Consider the following 27,405-nt stretch of genomic DNA (forward strand, 5'->3'; position numbering starts at 1 on the left):
GTTTTTGGGATGATATGCTACCTGTATTCTCATTTGTTGGTCTGTGTGTATCATGTTTCTATGAGGGAGATATGATGCTGTAGCACCAAGGTCACATGTCAGCTTATTCAATAGTAAAGTAGTGTAAAAGCTGGCACAGTGACCTGGAGGTTGTAACTTCAAGTCCTAGCTAAAACATGCACTTAAATGTTATGGACCTGGGCTAGGACCATTGCCTACAAACGCTTCCAGTATAGCTCTAGTTCAAAAAGGAACACATAGATTGTATTCACTCTCCTCCCTCCTCCCTTTGTCTAATCTGATATGTACGTATACACTCTCACACATACGTGTCTACTTGTATGTATCTACATATCTATACCTAATCTATATCTATACACATACACACACACAGACACACACACACACACACACACACACACACACACACACACACACACACACACACACACACACATATACACAGTGATAGAGAGTAAAACTGTCTTTTGGCTTTTCCCGGTTAGGGGTCGCCACAGCGGAACTCCGGTCCGCTAATGATTGGCAGTAGATTTTTATGTGCTGGCTTGCCAGGCCTAACGCACAACCTTCAACGAAGGAACGCCCATTCACGCATGTCGACGCACAGAAGACGCTCTAACTGAGAATCGAACGTAACTCAAAAAAAAAGCACGTAAATGTGTTTCAGTATAATCCAACATTTATTTAGCTCACACTATTGCCATATAAACCAGGTTTCATCCCTCTGGACTTCTTCAGTATAACAATCAAGAACTCATTTCTCAGTTATTTAAATATACATACAAACAATCTAATGTATTAAATACAACAATGAAATAAGTAACAAGAAGATAAAAAAACTGCAACTGCCATTTCAATTCATTACCTGATAGCTGTTTATAACCATCATATGCTCTTATTTCATGTTTTAATTGCATAAGATGATTAATAGAAACAAAATATATGAGCAATTCTTAATGCTTCAATATAGTTCCATGGAGACTTGTAAAGTATGAAATAGCATGATTGTTGTGCTATAGCTCTTAGATAAGTTGAATGTTATCTCTAATAGTCATCATCATCATCATCATCACCAACCCTCCGTTTCCCAGAAGTTGGGGTGTCACATTAACATTAGTCTGTAGTTTCATATCTACAATTTAAGTGGTGTTCACTTAGAAGGAGAGCAGTTGGTGATTCTGGAGAAAGGTGTGTCCTTTATTCCAACTTCCAGGGTTGATGTTAGTAAGACCATTACAGAGCTTAAGTTATTTACTTGTAAGCCTAATTTAGCATATTTGTCCAATGGTGTGGTGATAGAAAGTGGAAGTACTTTTTAAAAAGTGTACTTTCAACCCCCTGCTGACAGCCTTTGTAGCCTAAAAGCAAACGCAAAAACACTCTCCTTCCTCCTCCAAATTATGAAACAACTCTGACCCAGAGAAACCACCGACTGTGGCACACAAAGAGGCAAATAGCAAAGCAAGTTTTAGTCTTTATTCTAGCACTTTGGTGTCTCCACCTTCAAGGAATATCAAACAGTAAAAAAATACACACATTTTTATACCACACACAATTAATTACAATCACTTACTAATTAAGCAATAAGCCATCCCTTAAAGTAAACACTTCCAATTTAGTTCATTATTTAAACCATTAGGCACTGTTCCACTGTGGCGACCCATAACCGGGAAAAGCCGAAAGACAAAACATTTAAACCATTAGGCACTAACGTTTTATATTTAAAAATATAGATACTTTCTTTATATAATAACTTATGTTTCAATATATTTTCATCATTATATAAACATTCCACAGTTTCTAAAATTGTGCCTTGTAATAAAGTAGTGTCACTGTTATGTAACATTTTAAAATGTAAGGCAATTACTTTATCTTCTCTCATATTTCTGAAGTCTCTCATATGCTCCATGAATCTGATACGAAATTCACTTTTAGTCTCCCCTATATAGTATAATAGACAAGAGCACCTTAGTGCATATACCACGCCATTACTTCTACATGAATAGGTGCCTCTAGGTTCAAATTTAACCCCATTCATACTACCAAACATATTCACAATATCTGCATACAGACTGCACCTATTACAGCATAGTGTTCCTCTAACTAAAGGTGTATTTGGTATATTCATAACTGGCATACAAAATCTGCCATGTACTACCATGTCTTTCAAATTTCTTCCCCTTTTATAGGAAAAAAAGATTTTCTAGGCAAAATATCTGCCAAAAACCTGTCCTCCAACAAATACTTCCAATAATATTCTATTGATGCTTTTACCTCCTCACTTTTAATGTTGTATACAGACACATAGTAGATTGAATCTTTATCTCCTCACTTTTAATGTTGTATACAGATACATAGTAGATTGAATCTTTATCTCCTCACTTTTAATGTTGTATACAGACACATAGTAGAATGGATCTTTATCTCCTCACTTTTAATGTTGCATACAGATACATAGTAGATTGAATCTTTATCTCCTCGCTTTTAATGTTGTATACAGATACATAGTAGATTGGATCTTTATCTCCTCACTTTTAATGTTGTATACAAATACATAGTAGATTGAATCTTTATCTCCTCACGTTTAATGTTGTATACAGATACATAGTCGATTGGATCTTTATCTCCTCACTTTTAATGTTGTATAGAGATACATAGTAGATTGAATCTTTATCTCCTCGCTTGTAATGTTGTATACAGATACATAGTAGATTGAATCTTTATCTCCTCACTTTTAATGTTGTATACAGATACATAGTAGATTGGATCTTTATCTCCTCACTTTTAATGTTGTATACAGATACATAGTAGATTGGATCTTTATCTCCTCACTTTTAATGTTGTATACAGATACATAGTAGATTGAATCTTAATCTCCTCACTTTTAATGTTGCATACAGATACATAGTAGATTGAATCTTTATCTCCTCGCTTTTAATGTTGTATACAGATACATAGTAGATTGGATCTTTATCTCCTCACTTTTAATGTTGCATACAGATACATAGTAGATTGAATCTTTATCTCCTCCTTTTTAATGTTGTATACAGATACATAGTAGATTGAATGTTTATCTCCTCACTTTTAATGTTGTATACAGATACATAGTAGAATGAATCTTTATCTCCTCACTTGTAATGTTGTATACAGATACATAGTAGATTGAATCTTTATCTCCTCACTTTTAATGTTGCATACAGATACATAGTAGATTGAATCTTTATCTCCTCACTTTTAATGTTGTATACAGATACATAGTAGATTGGATCTTTATCTCCTCACTTTTAATGTTGTATACAGATACATAGTAGATTGGATCTTTATCTCCTCACTTTTAATGTTGTATACAGATACATAGTAGATTGAATCTTTATCTCCTCACTTGTAATGTTGTATACAGATACATAGTAGATTGGATCTTTATCTCCTCACTTTTAATGTTGTATACAGATACATAGTAGATTGAATCTTTATCTCCTCACTTTTAATGTTGTATACAGATACATAGTAGATTGAATCTGTATCTCCTCACTTTTAATGTTGTATACAGATACATAGTAGATTGGATCTTTATCTCCTCACTTTTAATGTTGTATACAGATACATAGTAGATTGAATCTTTATCTCCTCACTTTTAATGTTGTATACAGATACATAGTAGATTGAATCTTTATCTCCTCACTTTTAATGTTGTATACCGATACATAGTAGATTGAATCTTTATCTCCTCGCTTGCAATGTTGTATACAGATACATAGTAGATTGAATCTTTATCTCCTCACTTTTAATGTTGTATACAGATACATAGTAGATTGAATCTTTATCTCCTCACTTTTAATGTTGTATACAGATACATAGTAGATTGGATCTTTATCTCCTCACTTTTAATGTTGTATACAGATACATAGTAGATTGGATCTTTATCTCCTCACTTTTAATGTTGTATACAGATACATAGTAGATTGAATCTTTATCTCCTCACTTGTAATGTTGTATACAGATACATAGTAGATTGGATCTTTATCTCCTCACTTTTAATGTTGTATACAGATACATAGTAGATTGGATCTTTATCTCCTCACTTTTAATGTTGTATGCAGATACATAGTAGATTGAATCTTTATCTCCTCACTTTTAATGTTGCATACAGATACATAGTAGATTGAATCTTTATCTCCTCACTTTTAATGTTGTATACAGATACATAGTAGATTGGATCTTTATCTCCTCACTTTTAATGTTGTATACAGATACATAGTAGATTGAATCTTTATCTCCTCACTTTTAATGTTGTATACAGATACATAGTAGATTGAATCTTTATCTCCTCACTTTTAATGTTGTATACAGATACATAGTAGATTGGATCTTTATCTCCTCGCTTTTAATGTTGTATACAGATACATAGTAGATTGAATCTTCATCTCCTCACTTTTAATGTTGCATACAGATACATAGTAGATTGTATCTTTATCTCCTCGCTTTTAATGTTGCATACAGATACATAGTAGATTGGATCTTTATCTCCTCTCTTTTAATGTTGTATACAGATACATAGTAGATTGAATCTTTATCTCCTCACTTTTAATGTTGTATACAGATACATAGTAGATTGAATCTTTATCTCCTCACTTTTAATGTTGTATACAGATACATAGTAGATTGGATCTTTATCTCCTCACTTTTAATGTTGTATACAGATACATAGTAGATTGGATCTTTATCTCCTCACTTTTAATGTTGTATACAGATACATAGTAGATTGAATCTTTATCTCCTCACTTGTAATGTTGTATACAGATACATAGTAGATTGGATCTTTATCTCCTCACTTTTAATGTTGTATACAGATACATAGTAGATTGAATCTTTATCGCCTCACTTTTAATGTTGTATACAGATACATAGTAGATTGAATCTTTATCTCCTCACTTTTAATGTTGTATACAGATACATAGTAGATTGGATCTTTATCTCCTCACTTTTAATGTTGTATACAGATACATAGTAGATTGGATCTTTATCTCCTCACTTTTAATGTTGTATACAGATACATAGTAGATTGGATCTTTATCTCCTCACTTTTAATGTTGTATACAGATACATAGTAGATTGGATCTTTATCTCCTCACTTTTAATGTTGCATACAGATACATAGTAGATTGAATCTTTATCTCCTCCCTTTTAATGTTGTATACAGATACATAGTAGATTGAATCTTTATCTCCTCACTTTTAATGTTGTATACAGATACATAGTAGATTGAATCTTTATCTCCTCGCTTCTAATGTTGTATACAGATACATAGTAGATTGAATCTTTATCTCCTCACTTTTAATGTTGTATACAGATACATAGTAGATTGAATCTTTATCTCCTCACTTTTAATGTTGTATACAGATATATAGTAGATTGGATCTTTATCTCCTCACTTTTAATGTTGTATACAGATACGTAGTAGATTGGATCTTTATCTCCTCACTTTTAATGTTGTATACAGATACATAGTAGATTGAATCTTTATCTCCTCACTTGTAATGTTGTATACAGATACATAGTAGATTGGATCTTTATCTCCTCACTTTTAATGTTGTATACAGATACATAGTAGATTGAATCTTTATCTCCTCACTTTTAATGTTGTATACAGATACATAGTAGATTGAATCTTTATCTCCTCACTTTTAATGTTGTATACAGATACATAGTAGATTGGATCTTTATCTCCTCACTTTTAATGTTGCATACAGATACATAGTAGATTGAATCTTTATCTCCTCGCTTTTAATGTTGTATACAGATACATAGTAGATTGGATCTTTATCTCCTCACTTTTAATGTTGCATACAGATACATAGTAGATTGAATCTTTATCTCCTCCCTTTTAATGTTGTATACAGATACATAGTAGATTGAATCTTTATCTCCTCACTTTTAATGTTGTATACAGATACATAGTAGATTGAATCTTTATCTCCTCGCTTGTAATGTTGTATACAGATACATAGTAGATTGAATCTTTATCTCCTCACTTTTAAGGTTGTATACAGATACATAGTATATTGAATCTTTATCTCCTCACTTTTAATGTTGCATACAGATACATAGTAGATTGAATCTTTATCTCCTCGCTTTTAATGTTGTATACAGATACATAGTAGATTGGATCTTTATCTCCTCACTTTTAATGTTGCATACAGATACATAGTAGATTGAATCTTTATCTCCTCCTTTTTAATGTTGTATACAGATACATAGTAGATTGAATGTTTATCTCCTCACTTTTAATGTTGTATACAGATACATAGTAGAATGAATCTTTATCTCCTCACTTGTAATGTTGTATACAGATACATAGTAGATTGAATCTTTATCTCCTCACTTTTAATGTTGCATACATATACATAGTAGATTGAATCTTTATCTCCTCACTTTTAATGTTGTATACAGATACATAGTAGATTGGATCTTTATCTCCTCACTTTTAATGTTGTATACAGATACATAGTAGATTGGATCTTTATCTCCTCACTTTTAATGTTGTATACAGATACATAGTAGATTGAATCTTTATCTCCTCACTTGTAATGTTGTATACAGATACATAGTAGATTGGATCTTTATCTCCTCACTTTTAATGTTGTATACAGATACATAGTAGATTGAATCTTTATCTCCTCACTTTTAATGTTGTATACAGATACATAGTAGATTGAATCTGTATCTCCTCACTTTTAATGTTGTATACAGATACATAGTAGATTGGATCTTTATCTCCTCACTTTTAATGTTGTATACAGATACATAGTAGATTGAATCTTTATCTCCTCACTTTTAATGTTGTATACAGATACATAGTAGATTGAATCTTTATCTCCTCACTTTTAATGTTGTATACAGATACATAGTAGATTGGATCTTTATCTCCTCGCTTGTAATGTTGTATACAGATACATAGTAGATTGAATCTTTATCTCCTCACTTTTAATGTTGTATACAGATACATAGTAGATTGAATCTTTATCTCCTCACTTTTAATGTTGTATACAGATACATAGTAGATTAGATCTTTATCTCCTCACTTTTAATGTTGTATACAGATACATAGTAGATTGGATCTTTATCTCCTCACTTTTAATGTTGTATACAGATACATAGTAGATTGAATCTTTATCTCCTCACTTGTAATGTTGTATACAGATACATAGTAGATTGGATCTTTATCTCCTCACCTTTAATGTTGTATACAGATACATAGTAGATTGGATCTTTATCTCCTCACTTTTAATGTTGTATGCAGATACATAGTAGATTGAATCTTTATCTCCTCACTTTTAATGTTGCATACAGATACATAGTAGATTGAATCTTTATCTCCTCACTTTTAATGTTGTATACAGATACATAATAGATTGGATCTTTATCTCCTCACTTTTAATGTTGTATACAGATACATAGTAGATTGGATCTTTATCTCCTCACTTTTAATGTTGTATACAGATACATAGTAGATTGAATCTTTATCTCCTCACTTTTAATGTTGTATACAGATACATAGTAGATTGAATCTTTATCTCCTCACTTTTAATGTTGTATACAGATACATAGTAGATTGGATCTTTATCTCCTCGCTTTTAATGTTGTATACAGATACATAGTAGATTGAATCTTCATCTCCTCACTTTTATTGTTGCATACAGATACATAGTAGATTGTATCTTTATCTCCTCGCTTTTAATGTTGCATACAGATACATAGTAGATTGGATCTTTATCTCCTCTCTTTTAATGTTGTATACAGATACATAGTAGATTGAATCTTTATCTCCTCACTTTTAATGTTGTATACAGATACATAGTAGATTGAATCTTTATCTCCTTGCTTCTAATGTTGTATACAGATACATAGTAGATTGAATCTTTATCTCCTCACTTTTAATGTTCTATACAGATACATAGTAGATTGAATCTTTATCTCCTCACTTTTAATGTTGTATACAGATACATAGTAGATTGGATCTTTATCTCCTCACTTTTAATGTTGTATACAGATACATAGTAGATTGGATCTTTATCTCCTCACTTTTAATGTTGTATACAGATACATAGTAGATTGAATCTTTATCTCCTCACTTGTAATGTTGTATACAGATACATAGTAGATTGGATCTTTATCTCCTCACTTTTAATGTTGTATACAGATACATAGTAGATTGAATCTTTATCTCCTCACTTTTAATGTTGTATACAGATACATAGTAGATTGAATCTTTATCTCCTCACTTTTAATGTTGTATACAGATACATAGTAGATTGGATCTTTATCTCCTCACTTTTAATGTTGTATACAGATACATAGTAGATTGGATCTTTATCTCCTCACTTTTAATGTTGTATACAGATACATAGTAGATTGAATCTTTATCTCCTCACTTTTAATGTTGTATACAGATACATAGTAGATTGGATCTTTATCTCCTCACTTTTAATGTTGTATACAGATACATAGTAGATTGAATCTTTATCTCCTCACTTTTAATGTTGTATACAGATACATAGTAGATTGAATCTTTATCTCCTCACTTTTAATGTTGTATACAGATACATAGTAGATTGGATCTTTATCTCCTCACTTTTAATGTTGTATACAGATACATAGTAGATTGAATCTTTATCTCCTCACTTTTAATGTTGTATACAGATACATAGTAGATTGGATCTTTATCTCCTCACTTTTAATGTTGCATACAGATACATAGTAGATTGAATCTTTATCTCCTCCCTTTTAATGTTGTATACAGATACATAGTAGATTGAATCTTTATCTCCTCACTTTTAATGTTGTATACAGATACATAGTAGATTGAATCTTTATCTCCTCGCTTGTAATGTTGTATACAGATACATAGTAGATTGAATCTTTATCTCCTCACTTTTAATGTTGTATACAGATACATAGTAGATTGGATCTTTATCTCCTCACTTTTAATGTTGTATATAGATACATAGTAGATTGGATCTTTATCTCCTCACTTTTAATGTTGTATACAGATACATAGTAGATTGAATCTTTATCTCCTCACTTGTAATGTTGTATACAGATACATAGTAGATTGGATCTTTATCTCCTCACTTTTAATGTTGTATACAGATACATAGTAGATTGGATCTTTATCTCCTCACTTTTAATGTTGTATACAGATATATAGTAGATTGAATCTTTATCTCCTCACTTTTAATGCTGTATACAGATACATAGTAGATTGAATCTTTATCTCCTCACTTTTAATGTTGTATACAAATACACAGTAGATTGGATCTTTATCTCCTCACTTTTAATGTTGTATACAGATACATAGTAGATTGAATCTTTATCTCCTCACTTTTAATGTTGTATACAGATACATAGTAGATTGAATCTTTATCTCCTCACTTTTAATGTTCTATACAGATACATAGTAGATTGGATCTTTATCTCCTCACTTTTAATGTTGTTTACAGATACATAGTAGATTGAATCTATTTCATTTTTATCTGTTGTTCTGTGTCCATACACCTGACACACACCTCTTTCCTTACATCTATTATTGCTACTTCTTCCATTTCTAACTACATTTATCTCTTCCTATATTCTGGTTTGGGCTTCCTTCATAATAACTGGGTCATAACCCCTTCTTTGGAACATATGTCTGGTCTGTTCCATCTCTTTCATCAATAAACTCTTATCACTGCACAGTCTTGAAATATGTACCAACTCCCCGTAGGGTAAAGCTTTCAAGACATGGGGTGGATGACAACTAGTGGCATGTAAATATTGGTTACCATCAACAAACTTCCTGTGTATGTTTGATGAAATAATTCCACTTTCCTTCCCTTCCAAAATAAGATCTAAATATACCACTTTATTCCCCTTTTGAAGTCTGTCAAATGACAGATGAAAAGGATTTCTGTGCATATCCAATATAAACTCATCCACTTCATCTCTATCCCCTTCACACACAAGTATTAAGTCATCCATAAAACGGAAATAAAAATCAACATATTTCTTCATAAAATTCAAATTAAATAAAAACTTCATCTCAATAAAGGACATGAAAAGGTTAGCATACATGGGGGCAAATGCTGCCCCCATTGCAGTACCATGTTTCTGTCTATACAATACATCATTAAAATAAAAATAATTATTCTTCAAACAAAAATTCACCATGTCAACTACAAAACTAGAGAAGGGGCTTTCTCCCAGGAAGTATGCAATCGCCTCCAAACCATCATTATGTTTAATAGAGGTGTATAAGCTCTTAACATCAACCACCAACCAATATTTGTCCTTGTTCCAAACTAATGGAGAAACTTTACGCAAAATATCAAAACTATCCTGTATATAAGCTGGAGATTTTAAAACATAAGGCAACAGTATTTTATGTAACACTAAACCTATATTATGTAAAAAATATTTGCAAGCAGAAATAATAGGTCTACCAGGTAGTTTTTCCTTACTTTTATGTACCTTAGGCAAACAAAAGAAAACGGCTATCTCACTATTACGGTTAAACAACCTGTCCCTAATATCTTTCTCAGTAAAATAACCTAACCTGATACTTCTGTCCAACATTTTTTCATATTCAACCACTGCTTGCTCATATTTATTCCTGTTACATTTTTCATATACATCAGCATTCTCCAAATGTTCCATGCACATATTATAATATTGTAATGTATTCATAATCACTATCTTGTTCCCTTTATCCGAAGGTTTTATTACTATATCCTTTCTATTTCCTAATACTTTTAAAACTTGCCACTCTTTTAAAGTTAAATTATAAGATATCTCATATCTATTCACCAATACACTGCCACAAATATTTTCACCCCCAAATCCTATCATTGAGCCAAACTGTGAAATGCGTGTATTTTCAAAGGGTGGCATAAACGTATTAAATGCTGGTATAGTTGATACACCAGTTCCACAATATGCATTAGGAGACATACTTTCATCATTGTTATCCTCATGCATTTCCCCAGCTTCTTCAAAACAGGAAAAAAAAACTGTCATCAGATCCATTAGACAAAGAATTATTATTTACATTATCATTTCTTAAAACCTTTGCAAAATGATATTTCAAATATACTTTTCTTAAAAATCTAAACATTTCTTGCTTCACTGTATATCCTCTAGGTAACACAGTAGGCACAAATTTGAGCCCTAAATTTAATACAGACACTTGTTCCTGTGTTAAACTACATTGAGATATGTTTAGTAATAAACCTGGTTCAGTACATACCTTACCTCCTCAACCTTTTGTTGTAATATTGTCCATTATTTTGTCCTTGTTTAAAATCTGTCCTGTAACCCCTCTCTGGGTTACCAGCGTTTGTCCCAAAGTTTCTTTTTCGTTTCTGTCCCTGCCAAAACTGTTGCTGGTACTGCTGCTGTACTCCCTGGTTCCGAAAAGTCTGTTGATGTTCTTCTGGTGATTGGAGCTGAGGTAACTCAGGAAATTCTTCGCCTATGTCCGCATCATAACGACTCTCCTCTCCAGATGAAACAAAGTTGGAGCAACGTTTTTAAATTTCACATGCTGACGTCTTCGGTTCCCGGCTTTCCGATTGGAAGAATATGAGAAAGCAAGCCCCGCCTCATATTCGTTGATGTTTCTCGTTAATTTAGACTTTTTTTGTTCAACAAGTTCAGCCTCCAATGAGAGCAACTTTTTATTAGTCCTTTCCAAAAAAAATTGATACTATGTGCATTCATGGAGCTGCTGATTGTGATAAAACCGCCAGTTCCTGTCTTAGTTTTTTATGTTTTACTTGATCTCTCTCCAGCAAAATGTGTACCCATTCAATCACACATTTATGCAAAGCCTTAAACCAGCATTCTTTGAACTGTTTGTCTACAAGGCAGTTCAAATCAAAAGGCGTGCTAGGATTTTTAACAAATCTGAGTCCTTTGGGTGTAATATCAAGGTCCGATGTACTTTTGCAGTCCCAAGATGTTAAAATAAGTTTTTGTCTCTTTTTCCAACAACTTCTCATACTTGTCACACAGCTCCCTCATGTCAGATGGTATTACATTCAGCATCTGCCCCACTGAATTAAAGGGGTCAGATACTCTCTTTGCTCTTTCTGTAACAAATGTTTCAAACAACGGGCCTATACCTATACTGGCTTGCCGGTTCTCTGTGGTTGATCCCAATACCTGTGCCGAACCATTCAAATAATGTTCCATAGTCCTCTGTGAACCCACCTGGGATCCCAAACCACCAACCGCTCCCAGTAGGGACACTGGTTCCTCACGAAATACACGAGGAACATCCATATTCGGGTCAGAAGCCATACCCCAAAAGCAAATGCAAAAACTCTCTCCTTCCTCCTCCAAATTATGAAACAACTCTGACCCAGAGAAACCACCGACTGTGGCACACAAACAGGCAAATAGCAAAGCAAGTAGCCTAAAAGTTTAGGTTAACAATGGGAACCAATTTTTGTCCTCCCTTTTATAACTGGTGCTGGAAAACATTTTTTTATTATTATTTTTAATCAATTTTGGCATCAAATCTATTTGATTGCTATTAGTTTTAGGAATTTTATTTCAGCTTGAGTTATTTAAAAATGTATTATTTTACGATTTTATTGACAATCATTTTCATGTCATTTAAGTACTGGTTGTGAATTTCTTAGTTTATGCACAATGTTTGCACTGATGTCATTGCATAGCTGGATATTTTTGAAAGTAAGAGTTTTATTGGATTTGATCAAGCATTCACACAAAATAAACTTTTGTGAATTCATACCTGTACTTTCAGAGTAGCTACCCTGTGCAAACAAAGACAAGTATTATAAATAGACAGTTTGTTAAGGCTAAGTAGACTAACTACACAGGAAATTGATTTTACCATTGTATATTTTTTTATTGACAGGATATCTGACTAAAATTGTCTATACTATTTGTGATGTGATTTCTAAGAAGAGACGTATTAAATGTACACCTATTTTAAGATCAAAAGTAACTTTTAATGTTGTTAGATGTAAAAGCATAAATTTTAACAATGACTTTCTTTCTACTCACTCAGTAGGTTTCATGGGCTGTTATGTCAATTGTTAGAAACAAATGAAAAATTTTGTAAGGTAATTTTGAACTTAAAAATGCAGTGGGAATTTGTCCCAGGTTTGTAACAAAAAGAGATTGTAACCTAAACGATTTGTTGAATTATCCATTTCCTCATGTTCATGGACCTTTAATAAAAATGCACCTTTCATTGTTTTAACTATAAACAATATGAGTACATCATAGCTTCACCTTATTTTAAGGTAGATAATGGGCAAGACTCCAAAAGAGTTTCTCTAAGTGTAAGTCTGCCCTGATTGCAAAAGACTTGTTCTCTCTTTTTTAATTTCTACAAGTCTTTTGGGTTTCTAATACCATGACGGGAATGAAACCCATTCCTAAGTCAAAGTACGAATAAAGTTCATGAAATTAGTATTGTTTCACTCTTTGATGTCAGCCAAAAGTGCTCTTCGCAGTACCCACAAAGTGCCCAGTAATGACTCCTTCTGCAGTTCTTATGGAGTTACATGTATTAGTTGTTGTTGTTGTTGTGTCTTTCGGCTTTTCCCGGTTAGGGATTGCCACAGTGGAACTCCGGTCCACTAATGATTGGCAGTAGATTTTTACGTGCCGAGTTGCCAGCCCTGACGCACAACCTTCAATGAAGGTACATCCATTCACGCATGTCTCCACACAGAAGACGCTCTAGCTGAGAATCAAACAGGACAATGTCTGACTGTGAGGCGACAACGCTACCGCAGCACCACCACCGCAGTGTTACATGTATTGGTAACATATCTAAATATGATTGTAAATTCTTTTTTATAAGATCCGTTGCTCCTACTACTGTTGGAACTGTCCAGGTATCTTTCTTCCACCTTGCTCTCATTTCTGCCTGCAGATCCTGATATTTTATGACTTTGTGTCTCTCTGTATGCAAGACACTGTAGTCACTGGGTGTGGCAATTTCAAGGATCAATGCTATTCTTGTCTTCTTTTCTTGGACCACTATATCCAGTTTTCTAGCGTCTTCTTTTGAACTGCTGGTAATGGATCATCCCATGTGATATAGACTTCTTCATTTTCTATGATCCTTTGTGGCTCATGTTTCCAGTGTTTTTCAGCCACTTCAATACCATAATGTTTGCACAATCCCCAGTGCAGCAGTCTTGCAACATTATTATGCCTTTCAGTATACAGTCCTTCTGCCATTAGTATTTCGCAACCAGCAACGAGGTGTGCGACTGTTTCCAATTTGGTTTTACAAAACCTACATTTGTCTGTTTCTCCCACATGTTCAATGAATTTTATAAACCAACGTGTATGCAGCCCACTGTCATGGGCCACCAATATTAACCTTTCATCTCTTGGTTTGAATTCACCTCTCCTTAACCATTCCTGTGTTCATTCCTGACCAACATGAGTGTCTTCCTGAAGTTTTCTATACTTGCAACTATATTTATGCTTTTTCCACATTTCTTGCCTTCTTATCTGATCCTTAACCTTATGTTCTTTCTTTTTTTTGTCACATTTAGTTGCTGCCTGATTTTTATCTACTTCTGGTTTGATTTCCTTTCCTGCTTGACACTGATAAGCTTCTGCTAGATTAAGCAGAGAAGTCATCTAAGATTTATTCTCTTCATGTTTCACAACTTTCAGTATTTTTGGGTCTTGTGAGGTCAGCAGATATGTGTGGAGTCCCACAATTGCAGATCTGTACATATAATCAATTTCAAGGAGGCCCATCCCTCCTTCGGAATGGGGAATATATAATCTTGGTATACACTGATTTTTCTAAATCATTTGGTGAGCATGAAGTATCCTTGTTTTCCTATCTAATCTATCCAACACATTTTGGGCCAGTCGATCACTCCAAAACTGTAAGTTAGGACAGGAAGAGCAAATTGGTTTATAGCTTGGATTTCGTTCCTGGATGTCAGTGGTGTTTTCAGGATTAAAGTCTTCTGAAGTATGCTAAGTTTTACTCACATTTGTTCATGTTTTATTGTTGATCCTTCATCAGTTCTCAAATATTCATACACTCCTTCTTACTCAAGTTCTTTTATATCTCATTCTTGTCCCAAACTGATGTTTTCCTGGCGTTGCAGTTTTTTTTTGCTTATTTATCAACACCAAATGGCATTCTTATATTATCTGAAAAAGTTGTGACAACTTGCAGTTGTGCTTTCAGTTCCTCATCTGATGAACTATACAGTTTTTAATCATCATCAAAGAGAAGGACAGAAGTCTTTACACTTTGTTATTTTCTAGGAGCTAGATTATAGCCATAGCCTAAGCTGTTGAGTAAACAACTTAATGGATTAAGGGCAAGATAATAGTAACGGTGACAAAGAGTCACCCTGGAATATCCCCCTTTGAATTTTTATCCCTGGGATAACAGTTTGTCCTTTATCATGGCTTAATTGCAAAGTGGTCTGCCACTTTTTCATGGTCACTGTAATGTAGTCGATCAGTGTGTGGTATATCTTATATATTTTTAAGCACTCTTTTATCCATGAATGAAGGGATACTATCAAATGCTTTTTTGTAGTCAATTCATGCCATACTTAGATTCTTCCCCTTTTTACAGTTTTCCACTATGACTTTATTTAACAACAAATGATCCTTTGTTCCATATGACTTTCTTTTATTGCCCTTTTGTTCTACTGCCATAATTGAGTTTTCTTCTAAATGACTATAAACTCTGTCGGTATCAGTTCCCCTATATAGTTTATACATCGTCTGAAGGCAAGTTATTGGTCTATAATTTTTAGGGTAGCTTGCAGGTTCACTCTTAAGTAGGAGCATTGTTTTTCTTGTTGTTAACCAGGTTGGTGTCTGTTCGGGGTGTACATACAGATAGTTCTTACTCATGGCTAAATCTTCATGCAAAGATGTTAATACTTTTAATCAAAAGTTAGGTACTACATTTGGGCCTGGGGTTTTCCAATTAGAAGCTTGTCTTAACTTTATTTCAATCTATCTAGCTGTTACTTCATCCCATGTCATATCCTGTACTGTAGTTTAGTTTACTTCTTCTGTCCATTTAGCATCTTTGTTATGTTCCACAGGATCTTCATAGATACCAAAATGTATCTCTTTCTTCCTTTTTTGACAGTCTTTCAATTCCTTTTAGCTTGCTTCCCAGTTCTCTATAAAACATTTTTGGGTCATCAATAAATTACTTATTTTGTACTTTTCCTTTATATTTACCTTCGTATCTTCTAAGTTTTTCTGCCTGTGCTGAAATATTTAGTTTATTTGCGATAGTGCATGAAAAATCCTGGTCTTTTCTAATATTGTGCATTGCTTTTATCACATCTATCTTTCTTAGTATTTTTGTTGATCTATTCCCTCTTCTATAGTCTTCTAACAGTGACACTTCTTGTCTTAATTGCTTTATAATTTTCTCTATTCGATATTTCCATGATGTTAGTTGATTTTTCCCCTTCCTTGCCCGCACTACCCAGTGTTCTTGTGGTAGAACTTTATCAGTTATTAATTTAGCTGCACAGTGACATATCCTGTTTACTTCTGTTATATCATATGGATCTCTATGAACAGTCCTAATTACTGTGTTTGTTTGTTTTATCAGACTTCTGACTTTTTGGGTTTTGTTAACCTTGTGCAGTCTATTTCTTTCGTTGATCTTGATACATCTGTCCATGTCTATTAAGTCACACAATTCTTCTCTTAGCTCATTTTCTTCCAAACTGAGGGTACATCCCTTGTTTACCAGTTCCTGCATTATATATTCTATAGAAGGTTTTGTAGCACCTTCCTGTGACACAGTTTCATCAGTTTCATCCTGTGCAGTCTGTTGCTCTATCATATGGGAACTCACTGGCCTATCACTCCTCAACACTGACTACATCAGAGTTTCCACAGTTTCCTGTTCCTTCCCTTGCTGTCTAGCTTCAAGTGAACGGTTATACTGGTTTTCTGTGGAAGGCTCCAAATTATCTTCATATAGCACCTGACCAATTGCTTCCTGTTCCACTGGTTTCCCCTTAATTTGGATATCCATTGCTCTATCCTGTTGTGGTGCTTTCTGAATTAGATTTTCTACACTAACTCCTTCACTTTGCAGATACTCCATAACCTCAGTTTCTATTTCTTTAACTTCTCCATTATAATCTCCCTTTCTACTTTTACTCTCTGTCTTCTTATGTTTTGTATTGTAAAGTTTTCCATGTCCAGATTCCTTTGCCTGTATTTCTCTTCAAATATCTTTGGTGCTGCTTTTTTTTGTATTGGTTAGTTTTGCTTTCTCCTTTGCATAAATATTACACCATATTAAATCTATTTTTCTTTCCCATGTCAATATTTTCTCTTCAGATGTTTCCTGATCTTTGTGTTTCTCCCTCCTTTGGGGACTCACTCCATCCTGCTGTGATGTAACCTGTGCTAGACCTTCTACATCAAATCCTTCACTTTGCAGGCACTCCATAACTTCAACTTCTATTTTTTTTACTTCTACTTTACTGATCTTCTTTTCTTTGTTCCATATTTGTGATTTTTTTTTATTGTGAAATTTTCCATATCCGGATGCCTTTGCCTGTATTTCTCTTCAAATATCTTTGGGGTTGCCTTCTTTACATTGATTAATTTGGCTTTATCGTTTGCATAAATATTGTACCATATCAAATCTCTCTTTCTTTCCCATCTCCATATTTCTTTTTTATACTTTTCAAATATCTCTTGGTTTTGTTGTTTATATTTTTCCACTTTTGCAGATGCTTCTTTTTCCAAACAGATCAAGTTTTTTTCATCTGTATACTGTATTTCACAAATTTGTTGTATTAATGAACACAAATTTTCATTTGAAGCTTCTGACAGTTTTTCTTGTGGAAGTATTTTTCTTTCCTCTAATTTCTCTCTTAATCATTTTGTATAGCTTATGTCTGGAAATTCTGGGCTTTTTGCATAATAGTAACAATACATAATTTCTTTATTATCCTCAATAGTCCACTTTATTGTCTTTATGGCTCTTCTTTGGCCTATCAGTTTTTGTGATTTTTTTTTCAGATTGCTACTTCTTTCTACAGCATGGGGGGGAGGCATCCTCCCCCTGGACCTGGCCTGGCCCCATTGTAGGAATGTTTCTGTATTTTGAGGATTCTACACTCTCTTCTTTTCCAGTCCTGGCACCAGTGCGCCTACAAGGATTTGGCACGTTTTTATCCTGGGTCTTGTGTACCCAGCTATCTGTTTTAGTTTTTGATCTCCTTCTGTCCATGATATATGCTATATAAATACAGTCTATATGTCAGTGTCGCCTTGGTGAGATTTTGTGAAAACAGGGTCCACCTCGTGAAGGTACTCACCAAGACTTGAGGATGAATTCATTTTCAGCACTGCTACTCTCCTTTGCTTGCTAACTTTTCATCTCTCCATTCGGACTTGTTCCCAGTGTAAGTGACTTACTATCTATAAACAGGCTTATAGTGAGGGACAGATTCCAAAAGACCTGCTCTCAGTGTAAGTGGTCTCTTATACTGAGAACAATTTTTTTGGAATGGGGCCCAATGTTCCCTACATTTTTAGAGTTAAAACACAATTTGGCTATTAGAAACAAAAACAGTTTAAATGCATTAACAAAACACAGTGTGGTATATTAAAATTTAAAGAAGCTTGAATTTCTAATGATCTAGTACTTATACTTAGATATTAAAGGTAGAGATATTAACAATACTCTTGAGTGCAGGGAGCTTGGATGGCAAACTAAATTGAATGCAAACTGTCATGTGATCTTAGAAAAAGAAAATGTTCAGCAACTTATTTCAAGAAGTATTAATTATGTATGCCAGACATTTGAAGTTTCTGATATGATGCATTTTTATGGTGAGTATGGTAAATATTTAATTTATTGTGAAAAAATTGGGTGTGTGCATATATAAAATATTCATGTTTGCATGAAATTATTTTTGATGAATTCTTGTGATTTACAGAGATAAAACCACTACAGATACCCTAGTAGTTACTTTTTTGTGTATGTTTGCTGTTGTCATTCATGCTATCTCATATCTTTTAATTGTAGAGGTTTGGATATTATTGATGGGTGGTATGAGATGTAGCTCTGTTTATTTATTATTTATTGACATTTCAGTACCAGGAAATCCAACTGGATAGGAGCCTATGTGTAGAGGCCCATGGAGAAAAGATCCAAAGTATTGCAAAACATTATATGAATAATAATTTTACTTTTATTTTCAGATACCTTTTGGTTGTTAGTGAGTTTGTTTTACAAGATACATAACTGAAGTTTTGAAGTGGCTAATTAATAAAGATATTAATTTGTTTGCATTTTACAAAATATATGCAGTAAGACGCATGTAGAATGGCTGTGAGTATGAGTAAGTTAAAGGTGGGATCGTGTTTTGTATAATCTTGTTTTATTTTTTTTTTTGTAGAGTTGGTATGAGTCATCATCTTCTTTCGGCTGTTCCCGTTAGGGATCACCACAGCGGATCATCTGTTTCCATTTCCTCCTGTCCTCTGCATCTTGCTCTGTCACACCAACCACCTGCATGTACTCTCTCACCACATCCATAAACCTTATCTTAGGCCTTCCTCTTTTCCTGTTACCTGGTAGCTTCATCCTTAGCATATTTTTCCCAATATACTCAGCATCCCTCCTCAGCACATGTCCACATCAATGTAATCTTGCCTCTCTGGCTTTGTCTCCAAACCTTCCAACCTGGGCTGACCCTCTAATATACTTATTCCTAATCCTGTCTACCCTCGTCACACCCAGTGCAAATCTTAACATCTTTAACTCTGCCACATCCAGCTCAAACTCCTGCCTTTTTGTCAATGCCACTGTTTCCAACTCATATAACATAGCTGGTCTCACTACCCTCTTGTAGACCTTCCCTTTCACTCTTACTGGTACTCATCTGTCACAAATCACTCCTGACACTCTTCTCCACCCACTCCATCCTGCCTGTAGTCTCTTCTTCACCTCTCTTCCACACTCACCATTACTCTGAACTATTGATCCCAGGTATTTAAACTCATCCACCTTCACCACCTCTACTCCTTGCATCCTCAGCATTCTTATATCCTCCCTCTCATTCACACACATATATTCTGTCTTAGTCCTGCTGACCTTCATTCCTCTTCTCTCTAGAGCATATCTCCATCTTTCCACGGTCATCTCCACCTGTTCCCTACTCTCACTACAGATCACAATGTCATCTGCAAACATCATAGTCAACGGGGATTCCTGTCTGATCTTGTCTGTCAACCTGTCTATCACCATTGCAAATAAGAAAAGGCTCAGAGCTGATCCTTGATGTAATCCCACTTCCACCTTAAACGCATCCGTCACTCCCAATGCAGACCTCACCATTGTCACACTACCCTCATACATATCCTGTACCAGTCTTACATACTTCTCTGACACTCCCGACTTCCTCATACAATACCACAACTCCTCTCTAGGCACCCTGTCATATGCTTTTTCTAAGTCTACAAAAACACAATGCAACTCCTTTTGACCTTATCAACACTCTCAGTGCAAACATCGCATCTGTAGTGCTCTTTCCCGGCATGAAACCATACTGCTGATCACTAATCATCACATCCCTTCTTAACCTAGCTTCCACTACTCTTTCCCATAACTTCATGCTGTGACTGATCAATTTAATCCCTATGTAGTTACTACAGCTCTGCACATCACCCTTATTCTTAAAAATTGGTACCAAAACACTTCTTCTCCATTCCTCAGACATTCTCTCATTTTCCAAGATTTCATTAAACAATCTGGTTAAAAACTCCACTGCCATTTCACCTAAACACCTCCATGCTTCCACAGGTATGTCATCTCATCTGGACCAACAGCCTTTCCATTCTTCATTTTCTTCATAGCTATCCTCCTTGCTAATCCATTGTACTTCATGATTCACTATCCCCACATCATCCAACCTTCTCTCCCTCTCATTCACTTCATTCATCAACCCCTCAAAGTACTCTTTCCATCTCCTCAACACACTCTCCTCGCTTGTGAGTATGTTTCCCTCATTATCCTTTAACACCTTTACCTGCTGCACATCTTTCCTAGCTCGGTCCCTCTGTCTAGCCATTTGGTACAGGTCTTTTTCTCCCTCCTTAGTGTCCAATCTTTCATACAACTCTTCATATGCCTTATCTTTAGCCTTCGCCACCTCTCTCTTTGCCATGCACCTCATCTCCTTATACTCCTGTCTACTTTCTTCATCTCTCTGACAATCCCACTTCTTCTTTGTCAACCTCTTTCTCTTGGTATGAGTAACACGTTTAATGTTGTAGAAGGAAGAGCATTGTTAAATCGTAATTTAGTAAGGGGTAGTGATAAGAAAATGTATTTCACTAGTGTAAATCAAATGTTACATAGTAGATTTGTAGTGACAAGATGTTTGAGTAGGTATGATCAGAGCTGGATCCAGCACTAAGCAAGTTATGCAGTTACCTAGGGTCAGCTGTCTGGAAAGGGCCTGCTGGCCAGGGGGTTTTCACAACATTTACTTTTTAATTAAAAATAAAAAAATACATGTTCTCTTTAAGGGTATTCATCTTTAAGATCATTCTCTGAGTACAACATATATTTACATTGCATCATGCATCTGTACATGCCTGCTGTTGTTGTGTTGAAACACACACCTACTGTTGATTGCTTCTATTCCATGTCTGCACATGGAATTTAAACATATGACCATTCCTGCTGCCTGTTTCTTCTGTCTGTCTGCGGAATAAAGCACAAAAACAGTAAGGTGCTTTGCGTCTGGAAATTTGTGTGTGTGTGTGTGTGTGTGTGTGTGTGTGTGTGTGTGTGTGTGTGTGTGTGTAGGGATGGCTGACAAGTTAATTTACTCAGGTTCAAACCCTGTACCTTGGTTACAGGAGACAAACATCTGAATCCTCTACACCAATGACCAGACTATGAGTTTCAGTGCATTTTCAAGGAATTGTGAGTTTCAGTGTATTTTCAAGAAATTGAATTGTGAGCTGCAATGCAGTAGAACTTTACTGGTGCTCATGATAAGTCTGTTTTCAATGTGCAACTGTTTTGTTTAGTAAATGGTTGTCAATGTTTGTGCTATAAAATTTGAAATAAAAATTTTAAATTCAATCCAAATATCTGTAATCATTGTAGAAGTAAATAAGCAAATAGAATGCACACTGACAGGTTTAAACAGTGTTTATGGTAAATTGGGAGAAATAGCCAAGTAATGGAACACTGGAATGACTGCGGGGGGTGCTGCTGTGTGTGAGGGGGGCCCCGATCCATTACCCGGCCAAGGGCCCCATTTGACCATGGGTGTGACTAGAATATAAATTATATGAATCCGGCATTGGTGGGTTACTGTTCCAGAAGAGGGGACATGACTTTAGAAGTGTCTGCCCCATATGGCTTTTAGGATGAATCCCAGTCAGTGTGTAGCAGTGGGGAGAATAAATAGCGTGCCCCAACTATTTTGTCTACAAGATCACTGTGCAAGAGAGGGCAGCAAAACCAAACTCTAGCGAATGAGTTAAGGGGCAGTGTCATTGGTAAACTGCAAAAATTTCTTACTACATGGAAAGATCAGGGATATAGTTGAGACTATAAAACTCACAGAATTAAAACAAAAAGTAGCTGCACATATCACATACCCAAGACAAAACAAAGATAGCCTTCAACACTTGTGCACAGTCCTGTAGTTTTACGTTGTGCAACATAAAATAATAGACCCATCAGATTGTTTTAAGAATAACAATATAGCACTGCTGTTCTCTAAAACATCAGGACTAAATGAGTTTGAACTTACAGGGTGAGGAGTGGTCTGGTAAAGCCCCAAAGTGAAACATTTAAAGATTATTTGGTTTTCATATTTTTGCAGCACAGAAAAGAGTGTACTAGCAACATTATTAACTAGGAATTTACTGTATAATTATATCTGCACTTGTGCCTGCATTTTGTGGTCAGCGCTTGTAATAAGTGGACAGGGTCTGTTTAAATATGGCTCGTACACCTGAACTGCAGATTGTAGTGCCATCTGGCCATCTGACATTGATAGATTGTCATAAACCAGCTAGTGCAGAATATATATATGCATATCATCCTTGGGCTGCAGCTCATTTTGAAGCCTGCTTCAAGTAAATGTTATTTTCAAATAGATTTAAGATTTGCCAATACTTTCTGGTTTCCTGATAGTGTAATCTTAATGCTTGTCAATATGATGGCAATTTTTATTTTGTTTGAGTCTGAAATGTTGAAAGAGTAAGAACAAATGTCTTCGTAAAAGAGATGCACTTAAAAGAGACCTCTGATGCATATGTAATGAAATTAATAGCAGTGTGTTAAATATAAAATGTGTCAAGAAAAGGCAGGGTATAAGAGAAGAAAGAAGTACTAACTGTAAGGCAAACTATATTAATGCAGTCCAGTATCTCAGAACTACAAGGTAGAATTGATCATGGAATGGACAAGTAGTTATGGGATGAACATTAGTAAAAGACATAAGAACACTCTTTAGGAACTAAAGCCAGTTGTATAGGCAATGTGAGGGGAAATGACTAGACATGGAAAGATACAGAAAAGTAATGATACAGCTTGCTAGTATTAGCAGATTAAGGGCAATATAACAAGTAGAACATATCAAAATGCTAAATTTTACTTAATGGTCAAAGATAAGCATCAACTTACTTTATGCAAGAGGCTTGATACAGGAAAGAGGGTGGTAATAATGCAGAGGGATTTCACTGAAAGGAATGTAACTGTTTGCCCTTTAACAAAGGAAGAGAGAGAGAGAGAGAGAGAGAGAGAGAGAGAAAGGGCAAACACAAATGAAAATAACATAGACCAGTTTAATGAATAATTATTGTTGATAGCAATAACATGCCTAACGTGAGCATTTAACAGGTGTTTGTAGGTCAAACAGATATGTTATCAGAGCACACTAATCTCAGTTATGATAAAGCCATAGAATATAGCTTAGTAGGTTCACATAATACACAGGTTTGGTGGAGCTTAATTTCTTAGTGGTTATATCTGTTCACTTACAAATTTGCACTGTCCTCTGTCATCCAAAATCACTTGAAGTATTCTGTCTGAATTTACCATTCACTAGGTGAAGCAGATATGGTGTTGTCACATGGCTTAAGCACTACGATCCAACATCTTTAATAAGGACTGCTGAGTCTAGAAACAGAAATTATTATGTTAGTACCTTGTGTTTACTGATGCCTTTTCTGTGTCTCTCTCATGTTCCATGCTGTGACCTCTTCTGTTTATCAGCTCTATGCAGTGGTCTACCAAGGGGCTTCTTATGAAGCCAACATATTGGGCAGAAGAAGATTTCCATCCATGATACCATCTACTGGGTTTGGGAACCTACCTACATCAGGATGGCATTGCATTGGTAGCTTTATTTTCTCAGAAGAAGTAACAGGCGTGCTTAACATTGAGAGCCTATGGTGGAGCTGATGCTATGTGCTGGGAGGCAAGAATAAAGAGTCTTGGGTCATTTAGTTTCACTTTGCCTTTAAAAAGGAGGAAAACACACAAAAATGGGGTGGGTGATGATATCAAATTGGTACAGGCCTGGCCAAACACTGACGTGCTACCACCATGGATGACCTGACCAACCTCCTGGAACATTCTTGGAACATCTACTAGACCAAAGCTGACAGAGGTGCTGAGCCAGTAAAGAGCAAGGTGGCACTTAGGAAGAAAAAATGAAAACCTTAGTAACTTGAAAAGAAATAACTGTAATTACTGTAACAGTTTCTGTCATATTCTCAATACTTATAATGACCACACTACCAAGAAAAAGAACAACAACTACTAATGTATTTTTTTGTAGTAGGGGATACTTAGTGTGTTCAGGTGTTAAGCTCAGTCTATGAACACTTTCAGCAGCCTTATTCTACCATGGGCAGATGGGCTTTTTTTTTAAAAAAATGGAGCCAAAACTTTGTGGACAAAATGCATGGTATCTTCCTTTATCTTTGCAGTTAGGTGACATTTCATGTATAAAATGAATAAGGAGAAAACACAGGGCCAGATTCCAAAAGATGTGCTCTCAGAATAAGTGACTTACTCTGAGAGCAAGTCTTTTGGAATGTGACCCCCCCCCCCCCCCCCCAATGTAAGCCTGTTTGTAGGTAAGGCCTTGCATCAAAGTTAAGTCAGTTACACCGAGAACAAGTCCTTTTGAATCAGGGCAGATTTACAATGGAGTAAGTCACTTACACTGAGAGCAAGTCTTTTGGAATCGGGCCCATACTGTATTACAATCAAATTTCTGTGTTGAATTTCTGTAAACTCAGTCAAGGCTACATGATGTTGCCTTCCAAGTAACTTAACTGACAAAGCATAACTTCTAGCAGTTTCTCTTATTGTGCTGTCCGTCTTTTTTTGACAGAACTGGAACGCTAGAGCTGGGTGACAAACTACTTGCCATTGATAACATTCGTTTGGAAAACTGTTCTACAGAAGATGTTGCTCACATCCTTCAGCAGTGTGACGATGTCGTAAAACTGAAAATTCGCAAAGATGAAGACAATTCAGGTATTAATAGACTAGCTTATATCACTTAATCTTTGAGCTGCAAGTTTGCCTGGAAAATGACCATATCACTTATTAGTATGAAAATTTGCCACCAGCTAATTTCAGAAACTTAGTTTGATCTTTTTTTTCATCATACTTCTGAGTTATATTTGGAAGGAGTTTAAGTACTTGAGTGCAGATGGAAAGCAAGGAATTTCTAAAATGAGCACTACTGTACTGTGGAAGGTTCTAGAATCCTTTGTTAATCTGAGAGATTGCATAGTGCGGAAGTTACCTGACCTGAAGCAAGTGAATAATGAAATAATAATCCATGTCTAGGATGTGGGTTATGCCGGAATTCACTCATGTGTGCTAAAATTTAGCAAATGCTATGGTGGAGGGAGTAACTCTCTCTATGATCCACTTTCTGATAAAGTGCATTGCAGTTCAGTGGGTATAAGTGGGATATTCTGCATTTTCCTTGAGCAATCTTTTGAGTGAGAAAAAATGAACTGCCGCCTGCTTATAGCAGTTAGTGGGTGTCAATATTTCTGTTATTTCCCATTCCCCTTGCATGTTAATGCCACGTAAAGGTTTTCAATTCAAGTGTGAATATGCCATACACCCTTTATAAGATTGCATGTTTGCCAAAAAGGATGTAGACTAAGAGAATGCAAATAACTGTTAGAAAAAGTTAAGTTTATAGAAAATATTGTATTCAAAGGTACATTTTAATGTATCCTTATAAACAGAAATATCTAAGTAGTCTATGTTTGTGTCACTAGTGGTAAAGGTAAATTTTAAGAAACATAATTGAGCCATAATTGAAACAAAGGAATTACAATGGCAAATTAAGTTAAATGTCACCTGCCCACCAGGATTAAATGACAAAATGTCATTAAATGGATAATTGTTATTAAAATCTATGGATATTTAACTTATGTTATGTTAAGTAAGTGTTTTATCTTTATATTTATATGTCACATATATATTTGTGATTTTCAGCACACATACATTTACATTTTTTATTATTGGATTTTATATTGGTCATGTAGAGGTTTAGACTTAGTTTTACAACAATAGTTATCAAGTTTTTCTAGTTAGGTTAGGTAGTGTCCTGGGGAGCTTTAAAAGTTTAATTAATTTAATATTAAAATGATTACTTATTGAATGTTTAGTGTCACATGTCATACTATATTTTGCTTCATTAAGGCTGTTTGCATTAGTTGTTTTGTTTCTGAAGAAGTCTTGTAATTTCAGGACAAAAGCACTGATCTTAAATGTATTTACTGTTCTTGTGGGAGGACATCGTTTTTATTTCTATTGTTGGTTACTGGTTATTTTGGACTCTTGCTACCAGGTTTTTCTATCCCACAAAATAAACAACAATGAACAGGAAATTCCTCAACATGTTTTGCTATTGCATTATTCAAGTTACCTTTTGTTATGCAATGCATGTGTTCATAAATCCGTTCCTTGGAGGACCTGATGGTTTTACCAATGTAGAATCCAGCACATTGTTGACATAATGCAGCATATACTAGACCGTTCATTTCACAATTCACACCTGTACTAGGCTTAATAAGAACTTTATTAATAACAATCCCATTTCCCTCACAAATATATTTACAATAATTGCACTGTCCACATTTTAAGGTTCCTTTTCTTAATGTCATCCCATTGATAAATCATAATTGGTACACTCCAGCATATTTTCAAGATATTTCCCTTTCCTTACTATAAATCTGGAAATCTGCCCAAGTCTGTTCCCAGTCTTATTAAAATGTTTAAAAATACCCCAGTTTTTTTTATAATAATATCCT

At 34.8% G+C, this 27,405-nt stretch overlaps 1 protein-coding gene across 1 annotated transcript in view; it reads left to right on the forward strand.

Annotated features, from left to right (window-relative positions):
• The window catches only part of GRIP1 (glutamate receptor interacting protein 1), a 2,220,015-nt gene that overhangs the window by 1,661,976 nt on the left and 530,634 nt on the right, over positions 1-27,405 (forward strand). The window contains exon 15 of the mRNA XM_044088060.1: positions 25,458-25,603. Coding sequence (XP_043943995.1) covers positions 25,458-25,603 — 146 coding nt within the window. The remainder of the gene's footprint in view (positions 1-25,457; positions 25,604-27,405) is intronic.

This window comes from Protopterus annectens, chromosome 11.part0 (genome assembly GCF_019279795.1).
Source record: "Protopterus annectens isolate FY-2018-M chromosome 11.part0, PAN1.0, whole genome shotgun sequence".
NCBI lineage: Eukaryota > Metazoa > Chordata > Ceratodontiformes > Protopteridae > Protopterus > Protopterus annectens.